The following is a 24,646-nucleotide window of genomic DNA, read 5'->3' on the forward strand; positions in this document are numbered from 1 at the left end:
AGGCCGTGCTGAACGCTCGCAGACAGAGAGGGGAGATCACATGAGCATCAGTGATCCCTCTGGGGTGGTAGCTTTGGCTGCTGCTTAAAGGAGGAATCGATGAAGGAAACATGAACCATGTCTATCTGTTATGAGCAGCACACAACACAATGCTTCTGGGAAAAGCATGCGATGAACACACCTCCGAGAAGCGCTATAGCTATTATAATAGGCTAATTTATACTTCAAAATGCCCTCACACTATACGACAAAAACGGCATACCGGAAAAAGGCGTTGACACGATGTCAATTCTTAAGAAAAGCATGAAATGGCCCAATATAACATTGTGATGTAATTGCCTTTTCGTAGAAGTCTGGAGAGACCTGTTAAGCATATAATTTAATGGCTATGTCAAACACCTGAGCAAATTGTTTGAGCGAGGCAGCGAGGCAGCAGTGAAATGCAAGACGAGCTCCCCCAGAACCGGAGCGTGCTGACTATGGAGATTGGACTGATTTAGCTGCGGGCACAGGCTACCTTCAATGTCCAAAGCTATTAGTGATTCCTGTACTACTAAAGCACAGCTCCAGGGCAACCATTTCCTTGCATTAATGTCCTCCCTCTACCACAGCGATTCAAAGGCTTATTCTATGCCTACCATAGCATGCTCCCTAAAATAACTCAAGTTGGAGGGCTAAGGGGAAGGGAGAGAAAGAGAGAAACATGCCACCTTGCTGGTATGTTTCAAAGCAGAACGGTTTATTAAGAACAAGAATATCAAACAAGGAGGAGAAAAAAATGCTCGGCTTCACAAAATTGTATTCATCTCGATATGCAATCACTTGAAACTGGTTTTCGGCACAGAGAGAATGATTTTTGAGTTTAGGAACCGCCCCCCACACACACACACACACACACACACTTTATCGTATGCCTGGAGTTACAATTTCATGTTTTGTTTTGTTTTATTGTCCCTCTTATAATATGTAAATACAGATCTGCCCTGCTGCAACCACAGTCGACAGCAGAGTTATATTAAGAGGCTATTCAAAGGGGGCGTTTAAATGTCAAGGTTCGTAAAGTGCTTCTTGGTCCCCTTTATTTGTCCTCATCACAGGTAAAATAGCATCTTCTTTAAGTCCTTTTCGCGCGGCCGATCGGGTGCGTGTGTTTGGTCCGACGTACTAACAGTCCGACAGGCATTAGTCCGACACCCTATACCCAAAATCCAAACCCTTAACCTCACAGGAAACCACGGGTTCATTTCAACCTGCCACGAGTTAGTTTTAACCTGCCACGCATGTCGGGAGCCAGGGGTTCGTTTTAACCTGCCACGAGTTAGTTTTAACCTGCCACGCATGTCGGGAGCCACGGGTTCGTTTTAACCTGCCACGCATGTCGGGAGCCACAGGTCCGTTTTAACCAGCCACGGGTTAGTTTTAACCCGCCACACATGTTGGGAGCGACGGCGGTGTTGTCGGGACTAACGTCTGTTTGTGCACCTCCCCCCGGTCGACCAGTGGGTCCCGGGGCTTATTGCCAGTCAAAGGAGCGCTTCACCAGCCTGTAGAAGTTGCGGTTGTGCTCTCGGAGGTAGGAGCGGAGCTGCTGCAGCACGGTGCCGTTGACGGCCGGGTGGGGGCGGCCCTTGGACTCGTGCAGGCAGCGTTCGCGGCCGTCGCTCCGGATGCAGTAGAAGCCCTTGGTCTGGTTGAAGTAGAAGTTGGACGACACTATCCGCGGCGGCAGGTTGAGGAAGCTCTCCACCTTCTGCAGCTCGGGCAGCGGGTCGCGGATCAGCGTGTCGCCGTCCACGATGTGGATCTGCTCCAGGGGGAAGTGGCGCAGCCAGTTGCGCATGTGCACGTCGTACAGGCTCCGCTGGATGGCCTTGTAGCGCGTGTTGAGCGCGCCGTTGCGCACCAGCAGGTTCTCGATGGCCTGCACCGGCTTGTGGTTCTCCAGCCGGTTGAAGTACACCTGCGTGTAGTCGGAGATGACGCGCTCCGCCGGGTCGCGCAGGATCAGCAGGAGCTTGATGGAGGCGTTCATGGCGCGGATGCGCTCCGGTGCCAGCGCCGACGTGAAGTAGCCCGGGGTCTTCTCCACCGTGATCTGCTCCGGGTACGAGTAGGGCATCAGGTCGCGGTACCACTCGAAGCCCTTGGCGTAGTTCTCGTCCCAGTCGAAGAAGTGCACCTCGGTGGCGGCGGCGGCCACCTCCGGGTGGATGTCCAGCATCTCCAGCAGGGCCCTCGTGCCCCCTTTGCGCACCCCGATGATGATGCTGTGAGGGGCTCGCTTGCTCGTCCCCGGTGGCGGCGGGGGTGGTGGAGGTACGTCGTCTCCAGAGGCGTTGGCCGATAACCTGCCGGCGGCACTGAGGTCCATCATCATCGCGGGGTTCAGTTTTGCGCCCACGACACTGGGCGCCCGGACGAACTGGGGCGGGGCAGCATACGTCTGGAGAACCAGGAGCAGGGCAGACACCAGGAAACACGCCATGATGCACACAGACAAGAGAGAAGTGGGAGATCAGAAGATGCCCGCCTGGGGGGGGGGGGGTTGCAACGGAGAGAGAGAAGCAGAGAACTGAGGCTGTTTTTCTCTGTGTGGTTCAGCCGTGGAGCAGGTCTGTCTCTTTGTCAGGCACAGAGGAGCAGGGAAGCACAGTGTTTGGTGTTTGCCATTGAACTGGAGAACACAGAGGCCGGCGGGGAGACGGATTCGGCGTGGGTCCACCGACAGCACATCTGTGGAAAACACAGACAAAAACAAAAGAAAAGAAAAGACTTTCAGTCAGATGTCGAGAAGAAATGGCAGAGCACAGCGAGGGTCTGGGAACACTGGTTCCCAAACAGTGTGTCGGGACCCATTTGTGCCCATATTTTTCAGCATGTGTCATGTTTGAAATGGATCATTTCAATTTAACTCTCTTTATACACAGTCTCTTTTTCTATCCCCTGCAGTCAATTACATTTTTTCAATTCAATGGAGCTTTATTGGCATGAGAAAACATACGTTTACATTGCCAAAGCAAGTGTCACGATATAATAAAAACAGTTGAAAATGTGGAAAGTATATACAGTTGGAGGGGGGTACAGCATTTTGTAAACAGAGCCATGTTATTATAACATGTTATAGACATGTTATACAGAGTATAAAGCTTTTTTGAAACAAATAATTTTGTCACGTTGGGACAAATAGCATTACTATTTAAGGACTATTTTTTTCCCAGGACTATTTAAGGACTATCTTTTTCCCATGACTATTCTCAGGCTGTCTCTTAGACCCATCTGCTTTCTCCTTTTCGATAAACGTCACTTCACTTCCAATTGATAATGAAATTCCTGTGGTTGAAAAGCATTCCAGCCAGGCAGCTCATTAGAAACGTGTGGCTGGAATATTCAAGTGTGGCTGAGAAAGAAAGCCATGCAGCCAGGGGACGAGGCCTGAGCACTTCATCTTCCCTTACCAGGTCATAATCCTCGCTCGGATCAATACACTTAACATCCGCCCTGGAACACTGAAATAAAGGCGTAAGGGGAGGCGTAAGGACGAATTTGTTTGCAGGAAATCAGATGAGTTCCCACTTCTGGGTGACTTTGATTTCCTATACATGCCAAGAAAGATCGATATAAGGGGTCATGCAATTCAGCAGATACAAGGAGCGGGATTAAGGGTATTAGATGAGACTTCTAGCATCGCCCCAACTTCCCCTCAAAATCGTGGGAAACATTATAATTCGACGGCACATTGTCCTGACCTTAAAAAGGGAGTCATGAAATTTTAAAAGTTTAGATTAAGCTTTGCTTCTTCCCTTCACAGGGCCCAGAGAGGCTTCAGTTCTTTGGTATCACAATATACATACTCCCCAGTCTCCCCCTCCCCAAAGTGGAGACGTGAAAAAGTATACATTTGAATAAATTAAAGTCTTTGGAAACCTTTGCTTTACAGGACCAAATCAAGCTGAGAGGAGTGCTCTTACATGGGGGTAGTCAAAACAACTGGGCTGGCTGGGATATGCAAACATGCAGTGAAACAGCAAAAAAGGTCATGGTTAGGTAATGTAAACAAACCAAGATGCTCCCTGTCAGAGAACTCTCACAGAGAGAGAGAGAGAGAGAGAGAGAGAGAGAGAGTTTGGTTCAGGAGCTGAGCTTTAATCTAAATGAAAGAAAAAGATAAACATCTTCTAATACCTTTCTCCTGCCCTTTCCCTTTTAGCTATTTATTTTCTATTTTACAATGATTTAATTAAATAGCTGTTGGGCATGTTGATCTTTTATGGAGCGAAATAGCGAGTACATACTAGTGTTGTGAACATTTTCCACTGCTATTTACCTTGGCAGTTCAGGTGGATCACCACCCATCACCACCCACCAGGCAAACCATGCATACTTAATGAACTGGTGGGCGTGCCCACATAAAAACAACATTTTAACAAATACTGTACACTTTTTTGAAAAAATGATACCTCCTTATATAACAATAAGACCTGATGGTCATGTTTTAGGGTGGACAAAAATCACGGCACTCCATCTTTAACAATTCAAATGTGTGGAGTGTGAGTGGACCTGAGCGGATCTATTTTCAATGGTGAATAAGCCAATACTGAAAATGCCATGCCCCGGTTGTAGCACACTAGCGCAGCGGCACTCTGAACTCTCAATGACCCCAATCAACAACCTGTCTGCTCCTAAACAAGCCCCTGTCATGGTGATGACAGCTGTGTTGCGCCGAATGTGGTGACCTGTCGATCTGTGTTATGCCCAGCCTGGCCAAGCCAGAGCACAGGTAAGGATTGTGCAATGATACTGACATGATACTCAGTTGAAGATGGATGGATGGATGGATTTGCCATAACATTTATGGATTAATTTGAGTAAAAAATGAATGCAGTAGTAGTTCCTCAACATCCAAGTCATCTCTTCATCAGTCTCTGCTCACTTGCACACTCCCACAACGTCCTCCCTCACTGACGCTTCTCTCACCCTAAACAGCTCCGTCTTTCAAACACATAAAGAGAGTGACACATGCCCTAGCCTAGCACGACACAACGATCTGTATAGCCAAAGCGCCAGGCCTGCATGGAGCCCTCGAGCCGTAGGAATGGCCCTGGCCTACGCTACTACAGTGCCCGGGGCGCGTTGTGCACGGAGGCACTTATGCGCTGTGACAGGCACGCCTGACTGTCAGCGTTTCCCTGGCAGAGAACTGCCAAGTCCAATGCTCGCGGGCCAGGCAGCCAGACGAGCCTCCTGTCTCATCCAATTCCCCTCTCTCTGCTCTCACAGCTACACTGCCACCTGGAAGGAGCCATTGTTTCCACATCCCCACTGGGCCTTATTGCTTTATTCAGTACTTGATGCATATCTATTTCTCAAGCTTTTCATTCCGAACACACAGCAGTGGCGGCCAAACTATCTGGGCCGCTATAACCACTTAAACCAAGCCTGGTTGGACTGAATACTGACTTAAAGGGGGGGGGGGGGGGGGGGGGGGGCAGATCGGACGGGTGGTCCCAGGACAAGGGCAGATGGAGGCCACTCTGTGATTGGAGTCTGTGATCTTAATAACTCTGAGTGGACCGTGTGGCTTGAAGGATGACACGACAAATCAACTTCACCCCAGCACTTTTACATTTGAATTTTGAACCCAGCCATCCTTTATCCATCATAGAAATGAGCCAACATGCACCCAAACACCTAATACTAGTGTACTGTTATGTATGCAGTGTGATATACTGTGCAGTATATGTACTGTACATTAATATATATATACACACACACTCACGGCTCACGAAGCGGCACTCTTGTGCCAGTCTTGCACGAACTGCAGCTTCTTTTCTAAATCATCTATGGCTTAGGTAGGAGCTGCAATCTACTGTACAGTCAGTGCACTGCATATGGATTGAGAAGCCTTGGCTATATAGCATAGCCCTGGCCCACAGAGGCCAGGGTATTCATCATATCCCACAAGCCAAAGCAGAGGGCTCTCCATGGGGTCTCACAGCTCTGCAGGAAACCAGGTTCCCTCTAATTAACCTAAACAGCCACCCCTATACATCTAAAGCACGGGGAGAGAGAGAGAGAGAGAGAGAGAGAGAGAGAGAGAGAGAGAGAGACAAGGAGGACAACCCCTCATTCTTTTACAGCAGGCTACCTACCATATTTAACTGTGACAGGCAGCATCAGGTACTACTGCGCAGAGCAGCTTTGTTTTCTTAATGGAACCTCATTAGAGAAACATTAGTACAAAATTATTATTAGTACAGTTGAGCTTAATTACAAGGCTTTTGCGTTATCAAAAAATAATTTAGGTTGAGTCAGGTGTGCGTATTACAGTTAACAATTCTAATGTGTGGACCTGAGCTGAGCTTCCCCCTCAGACTTTGCACGAATAAACTATAAGCTGCTGTAACAAATTAATGCACAACATCTATTTTCAATGGTGAATAAGCTAATACTGAAAATGCCATGAACCATTTGAACGCACGCACGCGCGCGCTCACACAGTTAAGATTAGTTTAGTCTTCAAGGCTTGCTGACAGACAGAGGTTGTTATCTTGGAGCAGGGACAGTGGGGGGAGTCTGCATGTACACAACAACGTACATAATGTAGTGTTTTGTCTTGCGTTGTTCCGTGTAAATGATGTAAATGGTGCTCACTGGGGCCTGTGCCGAGGCTCCCAGGGCTCGTTATTGGGGCGGTGTAGTGGCTCAGGGGTAGAGTGGCCGATAGAGCAGCTGGATGGGAACCATCCATCGCTATATAGACCAAGGGGTCTATAGCGCATTGTAACGGGGACAGACTCCATCTCCCAGGGGTCTCTACGGCATTGTAACGCACTTGAGCGTGGAGAGGGGCAGTTGAGTACACGTGCACATTCAACAACCCCCCCCCCCCCCCCCCCCCCCCCCTTCACAGGGACTTCACATGGACATGACTGGACATTATTTTTAGTATTGTAGTCTAACTTATTTATATTTAATTATTTATTATAGTCTTGCTGGTTAGGGATGGAAGTGTTTTAAATGGTAAAATGGTATTTTAGCTTTTAGTCCTCTTGTCCTGTTTTACGGCTCACTTCTGTGGGGCTGACCTACGTACATTTCACTGCATTTTAAAGATACGTTTTTAAATATGTATGTGACAAATAAAGATTGATTGATTGATTGATTGAAAGACTCCATCTCCCAGGGGTCTATAGCGCATTGTAACGGGGACAGACTCCATCTCCCAGGGGTCTAGCAGCGCATTGTTACAGGGACAGACTCCATCTCCCAGGGGTCTCTACGGCATTGTAACAGGGACAGACTCCATCTCCCAGGGGTCTATAGCGCATTGTAACGGGGACAGAATCCTGCGTGTTACCGGCTGATACTGACAATAAGCCTTTCACAACCTACTTTTTATACAGTACATGGATGAGAAATCACCTGTGCCTAGGTTGCCTATGCCCAGAGACGACACACGCACGCACGCATCGAATGCGATTTGTCTGTCTACCTTTTCTCTCATCTGTGGCAGACAGCAATGTTCCTGTTGTATAATCCAGTGATCCTCCCTTCCACCCAATAATTAGGATGCACAGACATGCACAGTAATCCACAACGCCTTAATTATATTTTCTACAGAACTTGCCCTTATTTGTTCCTGCACTCCACCCCGCAGGTTTTCAAAGAGGGGGTTGCAGAGGGCCAATTGGAAATGAGAGGAACATCTTAATAAAAGGAATTTAATTAAAATAAATTATACACAGTATACTATATATATATATATATATATATATATATATAACTATAAATGCACCAGGTCTCTGTGTGTGTACGTACGTCTGTACGTCTGTAATCCACGTAACTCGAGAACCTCAAATTTGACACACACGTTCCACCCCGCCATAAGGGGTGCAGTGCCCGGTGTCAAGTCGGTCGGACCCACGGTTGTCCAGAACCGCCCCAAAAAGGCCTCTGCCCGGGCTCTGGACAGGGCCCCTGCCCAGTGTCCACATATGGAGCTGGCATGTTCTGACATCTGCATAGACTCCATATTTGGGCATGCCTGACATGGGCATAGGGCATAATATTTGGGTGGGGCATGCATTTCCAACTTGCATCGTTCCAAGTAGGCCAATGCCCAATGCGCACCGCTGTAGAGGCTCCAACAGGCACCACTCTAGTATAGTATAGAGATAGATAGATAGATAGATAGATAGATAGATAGATAGATAGATAGATAGATAGATAGATAGATAGATAGATAGATAGATAGATAGATAGATAGATAGATACACACACACACATTTCCAGCTAGAAGCTATAGCTAAAATGTTCTCCTCAAGAAAACATTGGGATACACCTCCCTCCCACTCCCACTCTTGTTGGAAATCCCACAAGCACTATGGGTTTTGAATAATGGATAGATATTACTGCACAGTGGGATCCCTGGCCCAATATATTCATTTGAGCCACTGAATACAATTAAACGTTTGCGTGAGTCTTCTTCTCACAACTTTATATTTCTGAATTCTGAGTTTTTTTTGTCTCGTAGGACTGTGAGATGAGCAAATGCGAGAATTCTGACATGAAAAAAAATATATGTTTTCTTTTTTTTACTTGCTCTCGGAAATGGGCTTGTCTATAGAACAGGGGTTTGTGTGAATGGGTGAATGTGAAGCACAATCTCTGTAAAGCGCCTTGGATAAAGGCGCTAAATAAATGCACCATTTACCAAACAATGAAATGGCACTACTTTGAAGGGTACACATGTGAGCATGTGCTCGGCAAAGCTCTGATTTGAATACTGGGACCAGATATGAAAATCAGGATGGAGGAAGTGAATGAATAATGCTCTCCCCTTGCCTCCATAACTACAGTACCATCTAGGTGCCACGTACTGAGCAAAGCTCTTAACCCTAAACTGCCATTCATTTACAGGTGCTTGCTGGCTAAAGCCCAATTTATACTTAGTTGCATGCCGGTGTTGTGCTCAGTAAATTGCAGATCTACAAGCTCACAACGCGTCACGATTGTGACGCGTTGCGAGCTTGTAGATCTGCTATTGGCAGGCAATAACCAGTGTGCAACTATTAAAGTATAAATATAACTGAGGCTTGACAAAGCAAAGCGATGCCAGAATGGGGCAATTTAAGGACAACTTACAGGCACGACGCAATGTGAAGAATCAAAGACTTGTGCAAAGATTTGGACTTTAGATATTTTGCTAACGACCCTGACCAGCTGTCATCAGTGTGTCCGTGCACGGACAAATGTGTCCGTGGCAAAGACTTGATCTTGTCCGTGGCAAAGTTTTCTTTTCTCTTTTTTTGACCCAATTACTGAATGTCAAGTCTCCAGGTTTTCTGCAGAATATGCATGATACTGATTTACTACCACACTATGTACGGCACAAACTAGTAGTGGTGGTCAAATGTTTTATTTGCAATGATCCCCTTAAAGCTGCTATAAGCAATAATATGTAAAAAATGTAATGACCTTTTTTCCCCCAGACAGCCAGCAATGGGTAAAACGCCCCCACATTTCTTTTGTCTCTGTGACACATTTTTTGTGGCCCCTAAATGTGTAACAGAGACTAAATTGGTTTTGGGAGCATCTTACTCATTGCTGGCTGTCTGAATACCCCCCAAAAAATAAAAGGTAATTACAATTTTTGACATATTATTGGTTATAGATACTTTAACTCTGAGAGTGTACAAATGGAACCAAATGGACCCGTAAGGGCCAGCATGGCGATGAGTGACCCCTAACCCTGGCACACCCGGGGGTCCCTGCGGCACAAAATGGGTTCACATGGGGGTCCACGGCCAAATACACTTTTTGGAGGTCCTTCAATGAAAATGCTTGAGAACCACTGACTGTATCACAGAATACCACTCGCTCGGCTGATGCAAGGTGAGCTCATATCAGAGCCATAGTTACATCATGAGCATAACAATGACAGGAGGTCATAGTAAGAGACTCTCCTATGGCGCCCCCTGCTGGAGGAGTATCATAGAGGCCTTCAACTGACCCCGAGACACGTTTTGCAATCATCTGAAAACGTTGAAAGTCTATGATGTATGACTGAAGTAAAATTAACTTATTAACGTGTGCGTTTTTCTTTTTACAAGTAGTAATTCTTACTTTTTGTTAATCTAGGCATGTCGTTCTCTCCATGCGCCCTTAAGATTAGGGGACGGTTCACTTCAGAAACGCTGATTATGCCATTATCCTTTCTCGTGCTATGAGAAAGGGTAAGACGTTGTTAGCTGCAGGTGCTTACACTAAATATTCATTGAAGTGTCAAAACAATCTCATCCATTTCAGAAATCAGATTACACGGTGGAAGTGATGATGCGCTGTGCACTTTAAGACTTAACACAATCACCATTTTCCACAAAATAACTGCCAGCTTCCCATTACTGTTACAACTTTACTTAAGTGTAATTCAGCAGGTGGGGAGAAATGGAACTGACATTAATGACAAACTATATTGATATGCGGGGCACAGATCTACAAATCATGAAATTGGAATTGTCAAACGGTGCATATTACAAACGCATTAACAACACGTGTCTAAAACGACGGCAATCAGCTGATCTCACAAATGATCTTTATCCGACAGCCCAATAGAGCATAGAACAGCTCCCTATATAGAACATATTCACATATCATCACATTCTGCATTGAAAAAGCAGGGTGGCGCCCGTAGACATGGGAAAGGTAGACGCCTCCTTCGGCTCTGGGGCGTCTGTCTGTACTCAAGTGATGTCAAGCTTCCACGTTGGTGCTTCACTAGTCCCGCGTGGCCAGACAACTTGCGGGAGGCAACAGTCTGGCCACGCAAGACTAGTGCTTCACAGAAACGTCCGCGTGCGTCACAGAGCGGACGTTTGGGTGTGACAAGTCGCAACAAGACAAGATGCGCTGTGATAAGTGTCACTGGCCAGTAGTCACTTGAATGGTAGCGTGGCGTAGCGTGCCTGCCGCCCTCACGACGATACAGGTCGCTCCAATGAACTGCAGCGGCCAATGAGGCATCTATATTTTCCTATATGTCCAGCTTTTGGTGTATGTAACCCAATTTTTGTTCCAACACAAACACTAAATGCCATTGACAATGAATGGACAATTTTGAGTGTTTGTGTAAACACAAACATTGCGTAAAGAGCGTCCCTCACTTAACACAGGTGTGATTTTTGAGGGCCGCTAGCCCCTCCTATAAACAGCTATAGTGTAGATTCTGTCTGAACATAAACATTAAATGCCATTGAAGATGAATGGAGAATTTACGTCATGTGTCTGAGCAAATCGGCTGGGTATGTCGGTGGCCACCCTTAGCCAATAAGGGACCACAATTCTTGATGATGATGTACGATGATTAGAGCGCCCCTCACTTCACACGGGTGTGATTGTTTTATTGCGACCGCAGGTCGCATTTACTTTGTTTTGTCCGTCAGTCAGTGTATCACTAAAAATCCCCATACATTGGATTGGGAAAGCCCCCATATAATTATGGTGCCCAGGTCTTGTGACATCACGTGACATCATCAGCGATGGAGATCCCTGATGTCATAGTAAATGTGACCTGCTGTCACAATTAAGCCCATATGAGATCCCTGATGTCATCAATATTGGCCAGCAACTCTACATCTGACCTCAAACCATTAGATCTCATTCATAAACATTCATTCATTCATTCATTCATCTCCATATATGGATATATGTCAGAACCTGCAGTGTTCATACATTCCATATATCCTTCCTCTTCAATGTCTCCCTTTTGACTGATACCTGTCCATTTAAACTCTAGACGGGCCTGCCCCAAAGTTATTAATGCAGTCGGCGAAAACTACAGTTCTCAACAGGCCGGAAAATTAAGGCCCGTCCCAACCTGGGCCCTCATCAAACCCTGTACACTCAAGACACTACCCCCGCTGAAACCCTTAGATCTCCATATATGGAGCTGTCCTGTTCTGACATTCCATGTTGATGTGAACCCCTTCCAACCCTGTACACTCAAGACACGCTCCATATATGGCCAGTACATAATTCATTTCATATGTTGATCTGACATATCTACCGAATCGGAGGCCATGGTTCTCAGCAGGAAACCGGTGGATTGTGCAGTCCGGGTAGGGAATGAGGCATTACCCCAGGTGAAGGAGTTAAAGTATCTCTGGGTCTTGTTCACGAGTGAGGGGAGGACGGAGAAGGAGATCAGCCGGAGAATCGGATCGGCAGGGGCGGTATTGCAGTCGCTGTACCGCACTGTTGTGACGGAAAGAGAGTTGAGCCAGAAGGCAAAGCTCTCTGTTTACCGAGCTGTGTGAATATGGTGAATGGGTAAATGTCAACAGAGATGCTAGTACGAAGCTCAGAAACTCAAGAAAGAAACTACAAGTCTGTCTATAGAAAAATGAAGTCATACAATTAAACCCAAACATTAATTTGTCTGTATGTAGAGTGTGATTTTAAAGGATGACGTAATTCACGCCCACATGTCGGCAAAAGGCATTCATTATGGAATGGAAGAAAGAGAGTAATGTGCCATTTAATGGTACACTCGCAGACACATGTGCCCTCATGCAGTGGAGACACTAATTGTGGTGTTTTAACTCTAATCTCCTGTGCTTTCTCGTTAAGCCTACAGAGTACAGAGTTCTTTTCAGCAGTTTTTCCTGCATCGGACTTCAATGCGGAAAGCAAGCCTATTCCAATTACAAATCCTTCTGCCAACTACCATCTGTAGTGACAAGGCACGCGCCTGTGTGTGTGCGTGTTGTGTGCGTGTGCGTGTGTGTGTGTGTGTGCGCAACGTGTGTGTACTCACTTCCTTGCAGGAGAACACAAGGCGTCCAAACGCAACAAATTGATTGCTGCAGAGAACCCACAGCCTGCCGTCACTTTTTGGCCCGGCAATATTCCCTGGCCAAACATGTCATTGTTCATCCAGAAGTAATGACTGCACATTGAACTGACATGGGACAGCTCTCAGCCTTCTCTCTGTTACCTCGCCACACAATGCCCCGGACAACATTCCACCCGCCGTTTCCGCTTTGACATTTTGTCAATGCACTGAGATTTATGCCTGAGCATCAACCAGACTGACATCATTTGGATTCCCAGGAGGCATTTTGGCAGACAAAATAGGTTGACTTTCTCATCCCCCCTGGATGAGTGGAGGCGACCAATCACGAAGGCTCACTGCCGACTGACTCACTCAGGAAGTGATCCGTGGCCGGGCAGAGACAACACGGATGATGAGATGGGATTCAATCAGAGCGGAGCCTGATGATCTTCATTCAACCCGCCACTTCTAATAAGTTCACACTAAGCTCTCCAGAGCTGGCTTGGTGAACTGCAAGAGCTCCTAAACACCAACTACTAAAATGCAGCTAATTTACTTCTGAATGGATTTAATGATAGCTTTCTTCCTCTCAATCATAATACCTTCCTAGAGTAGTTGCATCACATCAAATCCTTACTTTGAACTCCATGTTAAAAGTAATTAGACTGCGGTTTGTTTGAAGAGTGAACACATATTCCAGCTCTTAATTGCCAACTCCATTTAAACAAATGCAGCGAGTTCGTCTACTCTCTGCAGAACTGCATGGTCTCTCACAGGCATCCTGCAATATACACATATATTATGGATGAATTACTTCATGAAATAAAAAGCAGGGCATCTTATAATGAACTGTGAGGATATGGTACATTTTTGATGGAGCCACATATGATGAATAGTTTAATGAAGAAGAAAAAGGGGGGGGGGGGGGAACTATGGCAGGGCCCTTTGGTTGCTCACAAAGATGTCATGGCCTTGAGGGAAGTGCAAAAAAAGGCAACATGCATCTCAGAGTTTTGTGAACATGTAGCACTGTAGCAGGGGCCTATAGGGTTTTATTCAATGGAATATGCATTACTCTTTCTCCTTCTGAAATGTACACTTTGAAGCGATATTGCCCTTTGCCCCTGTTAAGTGTTGACTTGATATATGTAGTCCTGAAGAAAGCAAGGATGTTACAGAGACACTGGAGATGGAGTCACTTGGAGGGGGGAGGGAGGGAAGAGGGGTGGGAAAAAAAATCCGGGGAACTGCACTTGTGTCCTATGTATAGATAGAAATGCTGTTATTGTACTGCTTTTTCCAAATAACATAAATATTATAAAAAAAAGGAATATGCATTACTCATTATGATCTGGAACGCATCTGTGTCACTTTGGCGTTTAACCACATTACCCATTATTTCATACTTAAGATATTGAAAAATAGCAGATCTACAAGCTCATAGCACGGCTGCCGCGCTATGAGCTTGTAGATCTTCTATTTTTTGGAAAAATCTTTCAATATATATTCTTTCACAGCTAACTTTTTTAAACTCGAATATTTGCTTCTGGAGGGGTCCCTGGAACAACATATTTCTAGATAGGGGTCCGGAGGCCTGATACGTTTTTCCAGAAAACTGTCAGGATATTAGAAGACATTTTGTAGAATCTGGTCTCAGGTCGTCATTTTGTAGAATCTGGTCTCACTTCCAAACAGCATTGAGACTCATGGGTAAAGGGTTTAATAGACAGACTATATAGTAGCACCTTACACTAAAGTAGCCTACATGCACCTTACATCACCCAGACCATCTGTGTTTCTTTGAACTGCAAAAATGCACACAAACACCTCGTGCCTATTTCATCAAACTTCAGCTGGTGTATGTGTGCATAAGATGGAAAAACCTCTACCATGGCACAATGACGGGAATGACTGGAATACTGGAAGACACACATCAGAGCTCTGCCAGTGTTTTTTCTGCCATGCCAAATATGTATTCAACACTACGCGAATTGAGGGGCTTAGAGTTTGGACCTTCTGTGATGTTCTTCCGGATGCCAAGCACACTCGAGTGATACGACTCCTGGCTACGTTTTTGTGGAAATGATAGCAATGCATTCAAGCGGAGGGAAAAAATGGGAAAAATAAATCCCAACGGCGAAGGGGATGGGAGGAGTGGATAAAGAGCATCAGTGTAATCATGAACTGCTGCTCATATCAAAAAGTTTAGCCATTATTGTGTAAGATGGTAAATTGACTTATTCTAAATTTATACCGCCGCATTAGGTTTATCCTAACCCTCTCTCTTTCACTCCTCTCTCCCCACTACGGTAGAGAAGTAATACCGGCATGAGCATTCATATGTAAACAAGATGGGATGTTATAAACCCCAATATGTGCACATACTTTGTAAGAGGCTGAATAAGCAGAAGCTGTCACAACAGAAGGGGTGCCACAGAAAAATAACACCAGCTGGCCCGGCAACGGTATATCTGGAAAGGTCTCTCAACCAGTATAGTGACCGTGATCTAGTTGTTCCATGTTAGGGAACAGAGCTATCAACTGACCCACAGCGACGAAGGCTCAAGTGTCACATGGGCGTATACTCGCAGGGCAGCGATACTCATTTTGCTAATGGTATCCGAGCAGCAAACCAGTGGAGCATTAGCAGTGGCATATGTGTAGATGAGATGTGGTATGCAATCGATCATATCTACACACCGACGGCCTACACTTCTGAAATATCTTTTTTTGCCCACAGTGGCTGACCTTGAACTTGCGCAAAACATCGCGCTAACACGAGCCTATCACAGTATTACGTTACCTTATCAGCATAAGTAATTCAAGTGGTTGGTTTCACATGCTGGCCATTGATTGTAACCCAATCATATGGATGTGGACTAAAGTGGCGTAGCCAAATGCCAAATCAGTACACTGGTTTCAACACTGCCAAGTCATGCCTTTAATTAATTTGCAGTCTCTGTGTCTGTGCACTCAAATAGTTTGGTTCAAAAAGGATGAATCCACCATTTTTTTAAATATATATAAAAATAACTCAAGATGGCTCATGGGAAAGAAATTAGCACATCTCATGGTACCGAAGTCCTAAGAAATCGTAATATTCGTACAGATACAAAAGTTATGCAAGCATTCATTCATGTCCGCATAAATGCTTTTTTGGCTGTCGGGGTTATTGAGCATATTTGAACCATTTATAGCTGTATATATTGGTACTGTTGAGGATAAATGTAGGCAGCCGTCTTCGGTGCTAAACTTCCCACCAACCAACATTCTTGCAATGTTCCACTTGCAGGGCCGACTAGATCAAAGGGGAAGTCTTAATCTATAATGACAATCTCCAGCTCCATTTCCTTCCTCGCACCTTGACTGTGCCTCACCCTGGCTGGCAGGATGTGCTTCAGAGATCTGATTGGACGGAGATGGAGCTAGGGAGTGAGCAGGGGGCATATAAACAAGTAATGGGGCTACCTGGATGTTGTGACACTAAACCGGGGCTGTGCCGTTAGTTACATCGATCACGGCACTCCTCAGCCTAATTAGTAGTTGCTTTCAGTGTTGCGTGCCAAAAATAGGCGATCTGCAAGCTCGCTGTAAAGCAGTTGCTCAGCGTAAGCTGTATAAGTAGTTGCTTTCAGCGTTGCGTGCCAAAAATAAGCTGCAAGATCATCTGCAAGCTCACAACAACCGCACCGCATTGAGATGCGTTGTGAGCTTGAAGATCGGCTATTTTGGCACCAGAGTACAACTTAAGAACAGTTGAAATTAAGCATCCATGCATTTGCCTCCTAACTATATGCACCATCCGGCTTCACTGTCAGGCTTCAGTGAAGATTTAAATTTTGTCCTTAGAGAAGATGGAACCTCTGGTGCCAACTTGGCTCTCGGTGTCAAAGCACAAAACGAAAGGCTAATTAAATTAGCCTTCAGAAGTTGCAAGTATACATTTTATACTTGGCTAACGAAAAGTGCATGTTGTTTTTGTTGTACGACATGGTTTACCTGACAAAGTACAAATTAGCCTGAGGAAACAGGTTTGTTCTCTCTTCCCAGTCGTTGCTCGATTGCATTATGGGAGTTTCAGCACAATCCTGCAATATATTTCTCTTTTGTAAAGTCTGGATGGCTAAGTAGTAGGAGCAAGTTAAATCACTCAAGCGTGAATACCGAGAAAGGAGGTAAGCGCGCGCGTGTGTGTGTGTGTGTGTGGTGGCGGTGGTGGTGGGGGAGGAATTGCCCTGGAATATAAGTGAATTTAATCCCTGTCAAAAGGGGAAATAGTCCCATTATGCGAGATGGATCTGATTAAATGGACTAATTTAAATAGGCCTGTCTAGAAGGCAACGACAGTGTTCCTGCGGTGTGTGCAGCCCTGGGTGCCTGACAGAATCAGGTTGAGACAGCGGGAAAGAATAAAGCACCGTTTCCTTTCAGCGTCATGGTTTTGATAGCACCATGCAGGCCAGCAAAACCTACACACGTGTCTGAGTACTGCATGACTGGGCTAACGAGTATAGCTATGGGATGTTATTTACACTCCTTGAACTAAAGCAACAAGCAATATGCATTTACATGTTTTTCCTAAACATTACCATGGGGACATAGCGATAGGCTATACCACAGCGTTATCAGCCTCTCCAAAGTTTTTGAAAAGTCTTGTCAGAAGTGAATAATTTTAGATTGTCATGTGGAACTCTACAGTGTTTGAGCATGACCTACGTGTTGCTCTCATACTCATTGTAGCTGGTTCCATTGATTATAGTGGCATCGGTTGGTTCCATTGATTATAGTGGCACCGGTTGGTTGTGGCTGCCAGGTTCCTCCAATGGAACCGGTTGTTACTTGCCCAGTGTCGCCTGGGCGTTATCATATAAAAGCCTCTGTCAATTTCATCTGTGCCCCCTCTTGTTACTACTGTCCTTCATGAATAAGTCATCGGTTCCACGCTATTCCCCTTTGGCTTATTGCTCGTTCCACTGCCTCCATGGCCATGTAAAACCAACTGAAGTGTTTATGGGAGATAAGAGGCGACGGAGGTCGCAGGTCCAATAACTCCTTTTATCACCCCTGCCTGCACGTTCTGCACCGCAATAGAAGAATTCTTAATTAGAGAAGTTTGTGGACCCGACATCAGAGCAGGCCTAGTGGGGAAATATAAAAAGTACCACAGAAAAGATCGTTGGACCCACTTGTGTTACTGTGTCTGGTAAACAATGACGGAGATGTGCCTTGTGTATCCTCACATCAATATCATTGAAGACGAAACATATTAAGAAGGCCTGTGAAACTTGAAGCTGTGTTATGTGCAATTGGCTTGTTTGTCTAGATAAGTCCAAGAGCTTTCATAAAATCATTAATTGATTATTTTCAGATGGACTTATTAAAGGAAGAGACTCTACCTTGTCAATGGGATTACTGCCGGAGCCATTATGGTGAGCTGAATCCAATTCACAATGCAGGAAATGTGATGTCCATGCTGAAGCCTGTTATATTGATCTGCATGTCGGACATGCAAATGAAAGACAACACCTTTGAGTTTATGGCACGCAAATCTTTAAAACGGATAGCATTCGTTCGCATTGACATGGCTAGACATATTTTAGGAAGGACAAATGGTTTAATAACCTGCTTTGCAACGTATCTCTGTAAAGGATGTTTGTGTTCATTCTCTTCTCCTGCAACAATGAGAGAGGACATGTATTTTTTATTACGCTGCCATTTTGGTCCCGTTTAATGAAGTGCCACCTCTGAGAAAATGAACAGGCCAGAGTAGAACATAACTAGCTTCAGTTTCAATTAGCTTAGCAGGAGAACATATTTCACCAGACTCTGATAATGACTGGGTCTTCTGTTCCCAGTCGCCTGCATAAGAACTGCAGGGTGGGTGGGGGGTGGGGGTTGCGGATTAATTACTTATTTTTCCCAGACTGAGGAGTGATCTCGTCCTTGATTGCATAATTTAAACACTCCATAATTATCTCAACTCCATAGCAACGTTGAAGGCAGAGAAAGAATGTACATACAGTCGCTGTTGCGAGCAGGAACTTTTACCTAAATACTAAATACTTATAATCCCTATTTCGTTTCATTTGTCGCAAGACATAGTCATATCTGCTACTTTTGCTAAATGTTTGCCTATAACAGTGGTTTTCAACCCTTTTCACATCAAGGTCCATTATTTATTCGGCATTTGAGCCACGGACCACCATTTGATGACATTAAGCCTCTCAGACCCTGTGGTACCATAGGAGAGATAACAAGGCGTTTGCGTTGATCAAAATAATTCTTCTACATTCTCTAATTGTGCAGAATTCAAGTTCTTGTAAATAAAGTAATGCAGATGTTTAACAATCATTTGGGTCCATTTGGTTACCCACTCTCATTAGCTGGGGACCACCGGACTACTTGGTTGAGAACCGCTGGCCTATAATGATGCCTAAAATAGGGATGCCAGTGTGAAAGTGGTTACATCTGCCTGTGGGTTTTATAAATATTTAACCAATGAGAAAAGTATTAACAAGAGCTTCTGAGCTTTTGACTAAATAAATTGGATCAATTGGAACAAAGATCATATTTTCCCAGTTCACGAAAAAAATAATGTTTTGGACATACAAGGTTTCCAACAGTGACACAATGAGTCATGTTTTCTCCTGTAGGCTACTCAAACGTTAACGTTAAAACATGTGTGTATTGGAAATTAACACACAATGTAACCTAACCTGTAAATATGCATAGTTTACTATACACTCAACACCACTCCACTGCAAAGGACTTTAAGAAGCAGTAGAACTTGCGAGACTACCCCACTGTATCCCAGTAGGATAGATAGATAACATTATCGCCTAACCAATACAATTGCAGGACATCAAGCGGTAAGTGTGATGCAATCCTCTCATCTACCCCTAGATAGACCATCTTTCACTTAATTTAGATAAAGGATTGTACTGGGGGCTCACCTGATTATATCTATATCGGGCAGACACCGTGGCTCTATTGGTATTTAACAAAGATTAGCTTTAAATTGATGATTAACCTTTGTAATCCTGTTGAAAATGGCTTGCTTGTCTTTAGCCACACAAAAGAGAGAACCCGCATTATCGCTCAGGGAAAATTGAGGCTCCGAAAGCAAATGAGGCCGTGTTATCTGCCTGGTACTTGGGTGGATAATGAAGACAAATCTTCACACTAGAGAGTCATTGAATAATGAATCCAAACAGACAACTTCTTTTTCATTGTGCATGTTTTAATAAAACTTCTATATCCACCGTGACCCCGATAAGCAATTGCAAGTCTTATCTTGAGAGGAAGCAGAATTTGCATGTGGGAATGACTGGCTTCCGTTGTTTAGAAGGCTGTATTAGGGAGTAATCAGACATTAAATGAGTAATTTCTCCATACTTAACTGCAACTGGGGAGGAAATGGTTTAATTTGTGGGCAATGACTTTCCCCACTTGGAGTGGACATTAAAGCTGCAATCCAGAACTTATTTGAATGAAAACATTTTTAACCAGTCTCTGTATTGTAAAGTATTAATACAATATAGCTAGCAGTGTGTTTTCATACAGTGGTCCTTGAGGGGGCTCCAGGTGGTCCCCAGCTAAATGATGGTTTTCATACAGTGGTCCTTGAGGGGGCTCCAGGTGGTCCCCAGCTAAATGATGGATAGTTGGTAACCAAATGGACCCTTATAGATCTTTAACTCTTGAGAGCGTAAAATGAAACCAAATGGACCCATGTTGTTAAACATCCGCATGACTTAATTTACAAGAATTCTACACAATTATTGGAGAATGTAGAAGAATTGTTATTTTGATCAACGTTTGCCTGTTATCTCTCCGATGGCACCAACAAGGCAAATGGCTTCTTGGTTAGAGTGGGTGACAATGTTATCACACGTAAAGATGAAATTACCTACCTAGGTTCCATCCTGGAGGCTAATCTTTCCGGTGATAAAATGGCCACCAACGTAATCAAAAAGGTCAACCATAGAACAAGATTCCTTTACAGGATCTCCTCACTGGTCAACAAAAACACCTTGAAGACCTTAACAGGAGCCCTTGTACAGGGTTTCTTTGACTATGCATGCACCTCCTGGTACCACAGCACCTCAAAGGCCCTTAAAACCAGGCTCCAGACTTCCCAAAACAAAATGGTCAGGCTCCTACTTGACCTCGCCCCCCGAACCCACCTCACCCCTGCCCACTTCGACAGGCTGGAATGGCTTAGGGTCGACGACAGAGTACAGCATCTTGCAATGGGTCTGGTCCACAAGATTCGATACACCACCAAGATACCCATGTACCTGTCTAGATACTTCCTTAATGTTAACGAAGTCCACACCCACAACACCAGAGGGAGTGCAACGAACCATGTACAACCCAGATTCGGCACAAACAAGGGACTAAATTATTTTCGCTCCTATGCCACCAAAATGTGGAACGCCCTACCAACTGTCATTAAGACATGCGAATCCCTTCACTCCTTCAAAACCGCTCTCAAAGGGCACCTACGGACGGCTGCAATCTGAAACTGGCCCCTGTAAAATCGGAATCCCTCAAACACGAACGCAAGGACAACACAAGAGACGGTCGCGGCCACACAGCCAACTCAAGGTATGGCCACTGAGCCGACTTGGGGACCCAACGCAAGGACAACACAAGAGACGGTCACGGCCACACAGCCAACTCAAGGTACGGCCACGGAGCCGACTTGGGGACCCAACACAAGAGGTGGTCACGGCCACACAGCCAACTCAAGGTACGGCCACGGAGCCGACTTGGGGACCCAACGCAGCTCCTCCAAGGAAAACAAACAAATTAACGGAGCTGAACGTGAATCCCCCCCACCGCCCACCCCTTTTTTTCCCTCACTGTATATGTTTCTTTTCCCTTTTTACCTCCTTTATGATGAATTCCTGTTCTGTCTATATAGAAGTGTCTATTTGTACGTCTATTTGTACGTCTCTAAATGTTTTTGATGATTTGAACATGGTGGACCCTATTGGAAACAAGTGTAATGCTTAATTGGGTCGTCCACTCACAGTTAACAGCCTTTGTATTGAGTTTGTGCTTGAAATGTACTGTAATTCTGCAAACTGTTAATAAATTCTTCAATCAATCAATCAATCAAAAACATCAATACAGCATGGAATAAGGGCCTTGCTCTGCCCCACTCTTCTCCCATGTGTTTAGTTTCCAAGATGGCCGCAGCACCAGGAGGGGGTGGGGCGGAGGTGAGTGGGTGGGGTCGACATATGACCTTACTGGGCTGCATTCAAGACACTTGCCTTGTGTCTGACACCTGACTTGTGTCTGAACACAGCTTTGATGGATGTGTCCTCCCCCCCCTCCCCCCATCAAACAAAATGTTTGGTCAAACCATATGGGCTTCCATTGGAAATGCATTGGAGCAGCCATTAAACACAGACACAAGACAAACGCAAGACAGGTGTCTTGAATTTGTGAATGCAGCCCAGTAAGGGCATATGTCGACCCCACCTGCTCACCTCCGCCCCACCCCCTCCTGGTGCTGCGGCCATCTTGGAAACTAAACACATGGGAGAAGGGTGGGGCCGAGAAAGGCCCCACCCAAAGACAACATCTTATCTATCAACAATGAAATATTCTGCGTGTGTTCCGTGGCTCAAACAGCGAATACATTATGGGCCTTGATATGAAAAGGACCACTGAGCCACTGAGCTAGCACATCATAGCACAACTAGCACGTTGTCAAGTAGCACTACCTGAAGCTGCAAGTGCAATATCATCAACCCAGACCAAGCAGGGCTTCTGTCTTTGTAGATCCATAGATGTTTGGTCTCCTATGGCAGGGGTTCTCAACCAGTGGTCCGGGGACCACCAGTGGTCCTTGAGGGGTTTCCAGGTGGTCCCCATGCAGCTAAATGATGGAACAGTTGGTAACCAAATACACCCTTGTAGATCTTTAACTCTTGAGAGCGTAAAATGAAACCAAATGGACCCGTACCGTATGGGTCCATTTGGTTTCATTTCACGCTCTCAAGAGTCACCTCTTGAGCCCCATTGCCCCCGCCGGCGGGGGCAGCGGCTGTCCACCTCTGAACAGCTCTCAGCGGGTCAATGGAGACCCAATTGGTCTCCGGTTCCAACTCCGATGTTGCGGATTTACCCCCTTTACCCCCCTGGGGTTTAAGAGGTTAAATCATTGTTAAACATCTGCATTCAGATGTTTAACAATAAATACTTCATTTACAGGAAGTCTACACAATTAGAGAATGTAAAATATTTTGTATTTCAATCGATGTTTGCCTGTTATCTTTCCTAATGGTACCAACATCAATACAGCATGGAATTGTGGACACAATCTTATCCAACGACAATTCGTTTTGGGGTCTGCGAGTCTAAATGTCATTGAATGGTGGTCCGTGGCTCAAATGCCAAATTTATAGTGGGCCTTGATATGAAAAAGAGTTGAGAACCACTGTCCTTTGGGTTCAGAATCTCGAGTAGGACGTATAACTTACAAACAGGCCAGTGCAACCTTTATGTATCTGTTGCTCTGGTAGCAGATATAGAAAAGTACAATTAAGCACACACATCCACCGGGGCGAGGTTAGAACAATAGAACAAAGGCAAGGTCCGCACATTGGATAATGCTCCAAGGCTTATAAAAAGTATTATTGAGGTTCCAACCCCTGCCTTACACCATAGTGGACCTGACGTTTCGAGCCTCATGGCTCTTCATCAACCTTAACCCATTCTGTAGGTCTGCTATTGTAGGTCTGCTATTTTTGAAAGAAAATCGTGAAAATGCGGCATAAATCTTTGAATATATATTCTTTCAGAGCGAACGTTTTTAACGTTGCTCCTGGGAGGGTCCCTGGAACAACATGTTTTTAGATGGGGGTCGTCGGGCCAATTACATATATTTTTGGGGGTCCTTGACATGAACACGTTTGAGAACGACTGATATAGAAACATAGGTTTTTCAGAAAACTGTCATGATTTAGAAGACATTTGTAGAATCGTCGTCATCGCCTAAATGGGTTAATAAAACCTTACCCTTTTTCTCTCTGGTAGCAGATATGACACACTGCTATCAACTGCACAAACTTTACTACGGCATGTTTTAAAGTGCCCATCCACTGACCTCATTGACAGTTAAAAAGATTCCACATGCATGCATGGCAGCATAGTATTGATTTACAGGGTAAAGTATGAGTAACAACTGATTTATATGCAACGAAACAGCCACAGCTGCGCATCCACACCCAGCTCCATCTGCTGCCCACTTGAAAATCATTATGGCTGAAATTATGACCAGTGGGGATAATTGTGCATCTATTTCAGGAATAGACTGGTTTCACAATTCTGAATGATGCATCGAGAATCATAATCACCACAGCACAATTTTCTCTGATTCCCCCTCCGTATACAAATTATTCTCAGTTCTCAGTACTGGTCTGGTCCCTGGCAGAATATTTTATGACACACTTTTGTAATCAGTGAAGCTAAACATTCCAAACTTTCAAAGCTATAGAAAGCAGAGACTTCAAGTTACTCGGATCCATGATGTCACCTGACGCTGCTCCCGCAACAATGAACGTGTTTGATTGATTCTTAAAGGGTCTGAAAGAATATCACCGGTGCTAATCATTTGTGACCAGATTTGACTGAGAGCCTGCCATCGCGCAAATTCCAGCTTTTCACCAGAGGAGAAAACCTTATTTTTTTATTTTTCAAAATGAGTTAATAGCACAGTCAGACTCTTCACATACTAGCATGTCTGAAATAAGTGTCAGAGCTGAAATTGACATGTAAATATGAAATAAATGATAA

The 24,646-nt window shown here is 44.9% G+C and overlaps 1 protein-coding gene across 4 annotated transcripts in view; it reads right to left on the reverse strand.

The window, feature by feature from the left end:
* Positions 1-718: 718 nt before the first annotated feature.
* The window catches only part of hs3st1l1 (heparan sulfate (glucosamine) 3-O-sulfotransferase 1-like1), a 39,697-nt gene continuing 15,769 nt past the window's right edge, over positions 719-24,646 (reverse strand). The window contains exons 2-4 of one of the 4 annotated variants that reach the window (XR_013790910.1): positions 1,425-2,733; positions 1,309-1,366; positions 719-1,250 (exon numbers count right to left, since the gene is read on the reverse strand). Coding sequence is in view for 1 of the 4 variants with exons in the window: in XM_079511682.1 (XP_079367808.1) it covers positions 1,514-2,485 (972 nt within the window). In the remaining 3 variants the exon portion in view is untranslated. Of the gene's footprint in view, positions 2,734-24,646 lie in introns of all 4 variants that reach the window. The other 3 variants (XR_013790911.1, XR_013790912.1, XM_079511682.1) reach the window with 3 other exon arrangements.

Source organism: Electrona antarctica (assembly GCF_951216825.1).
Source record: "Electrona antarctica genome assembly, chromosome: 10".
Classification (NCBI taxonomy): Eukaryota; Metazoa; Chordata; class Actinopteri; order Myctophiformes; family Myctophidae; genus Electrona; species Electrona antarctica.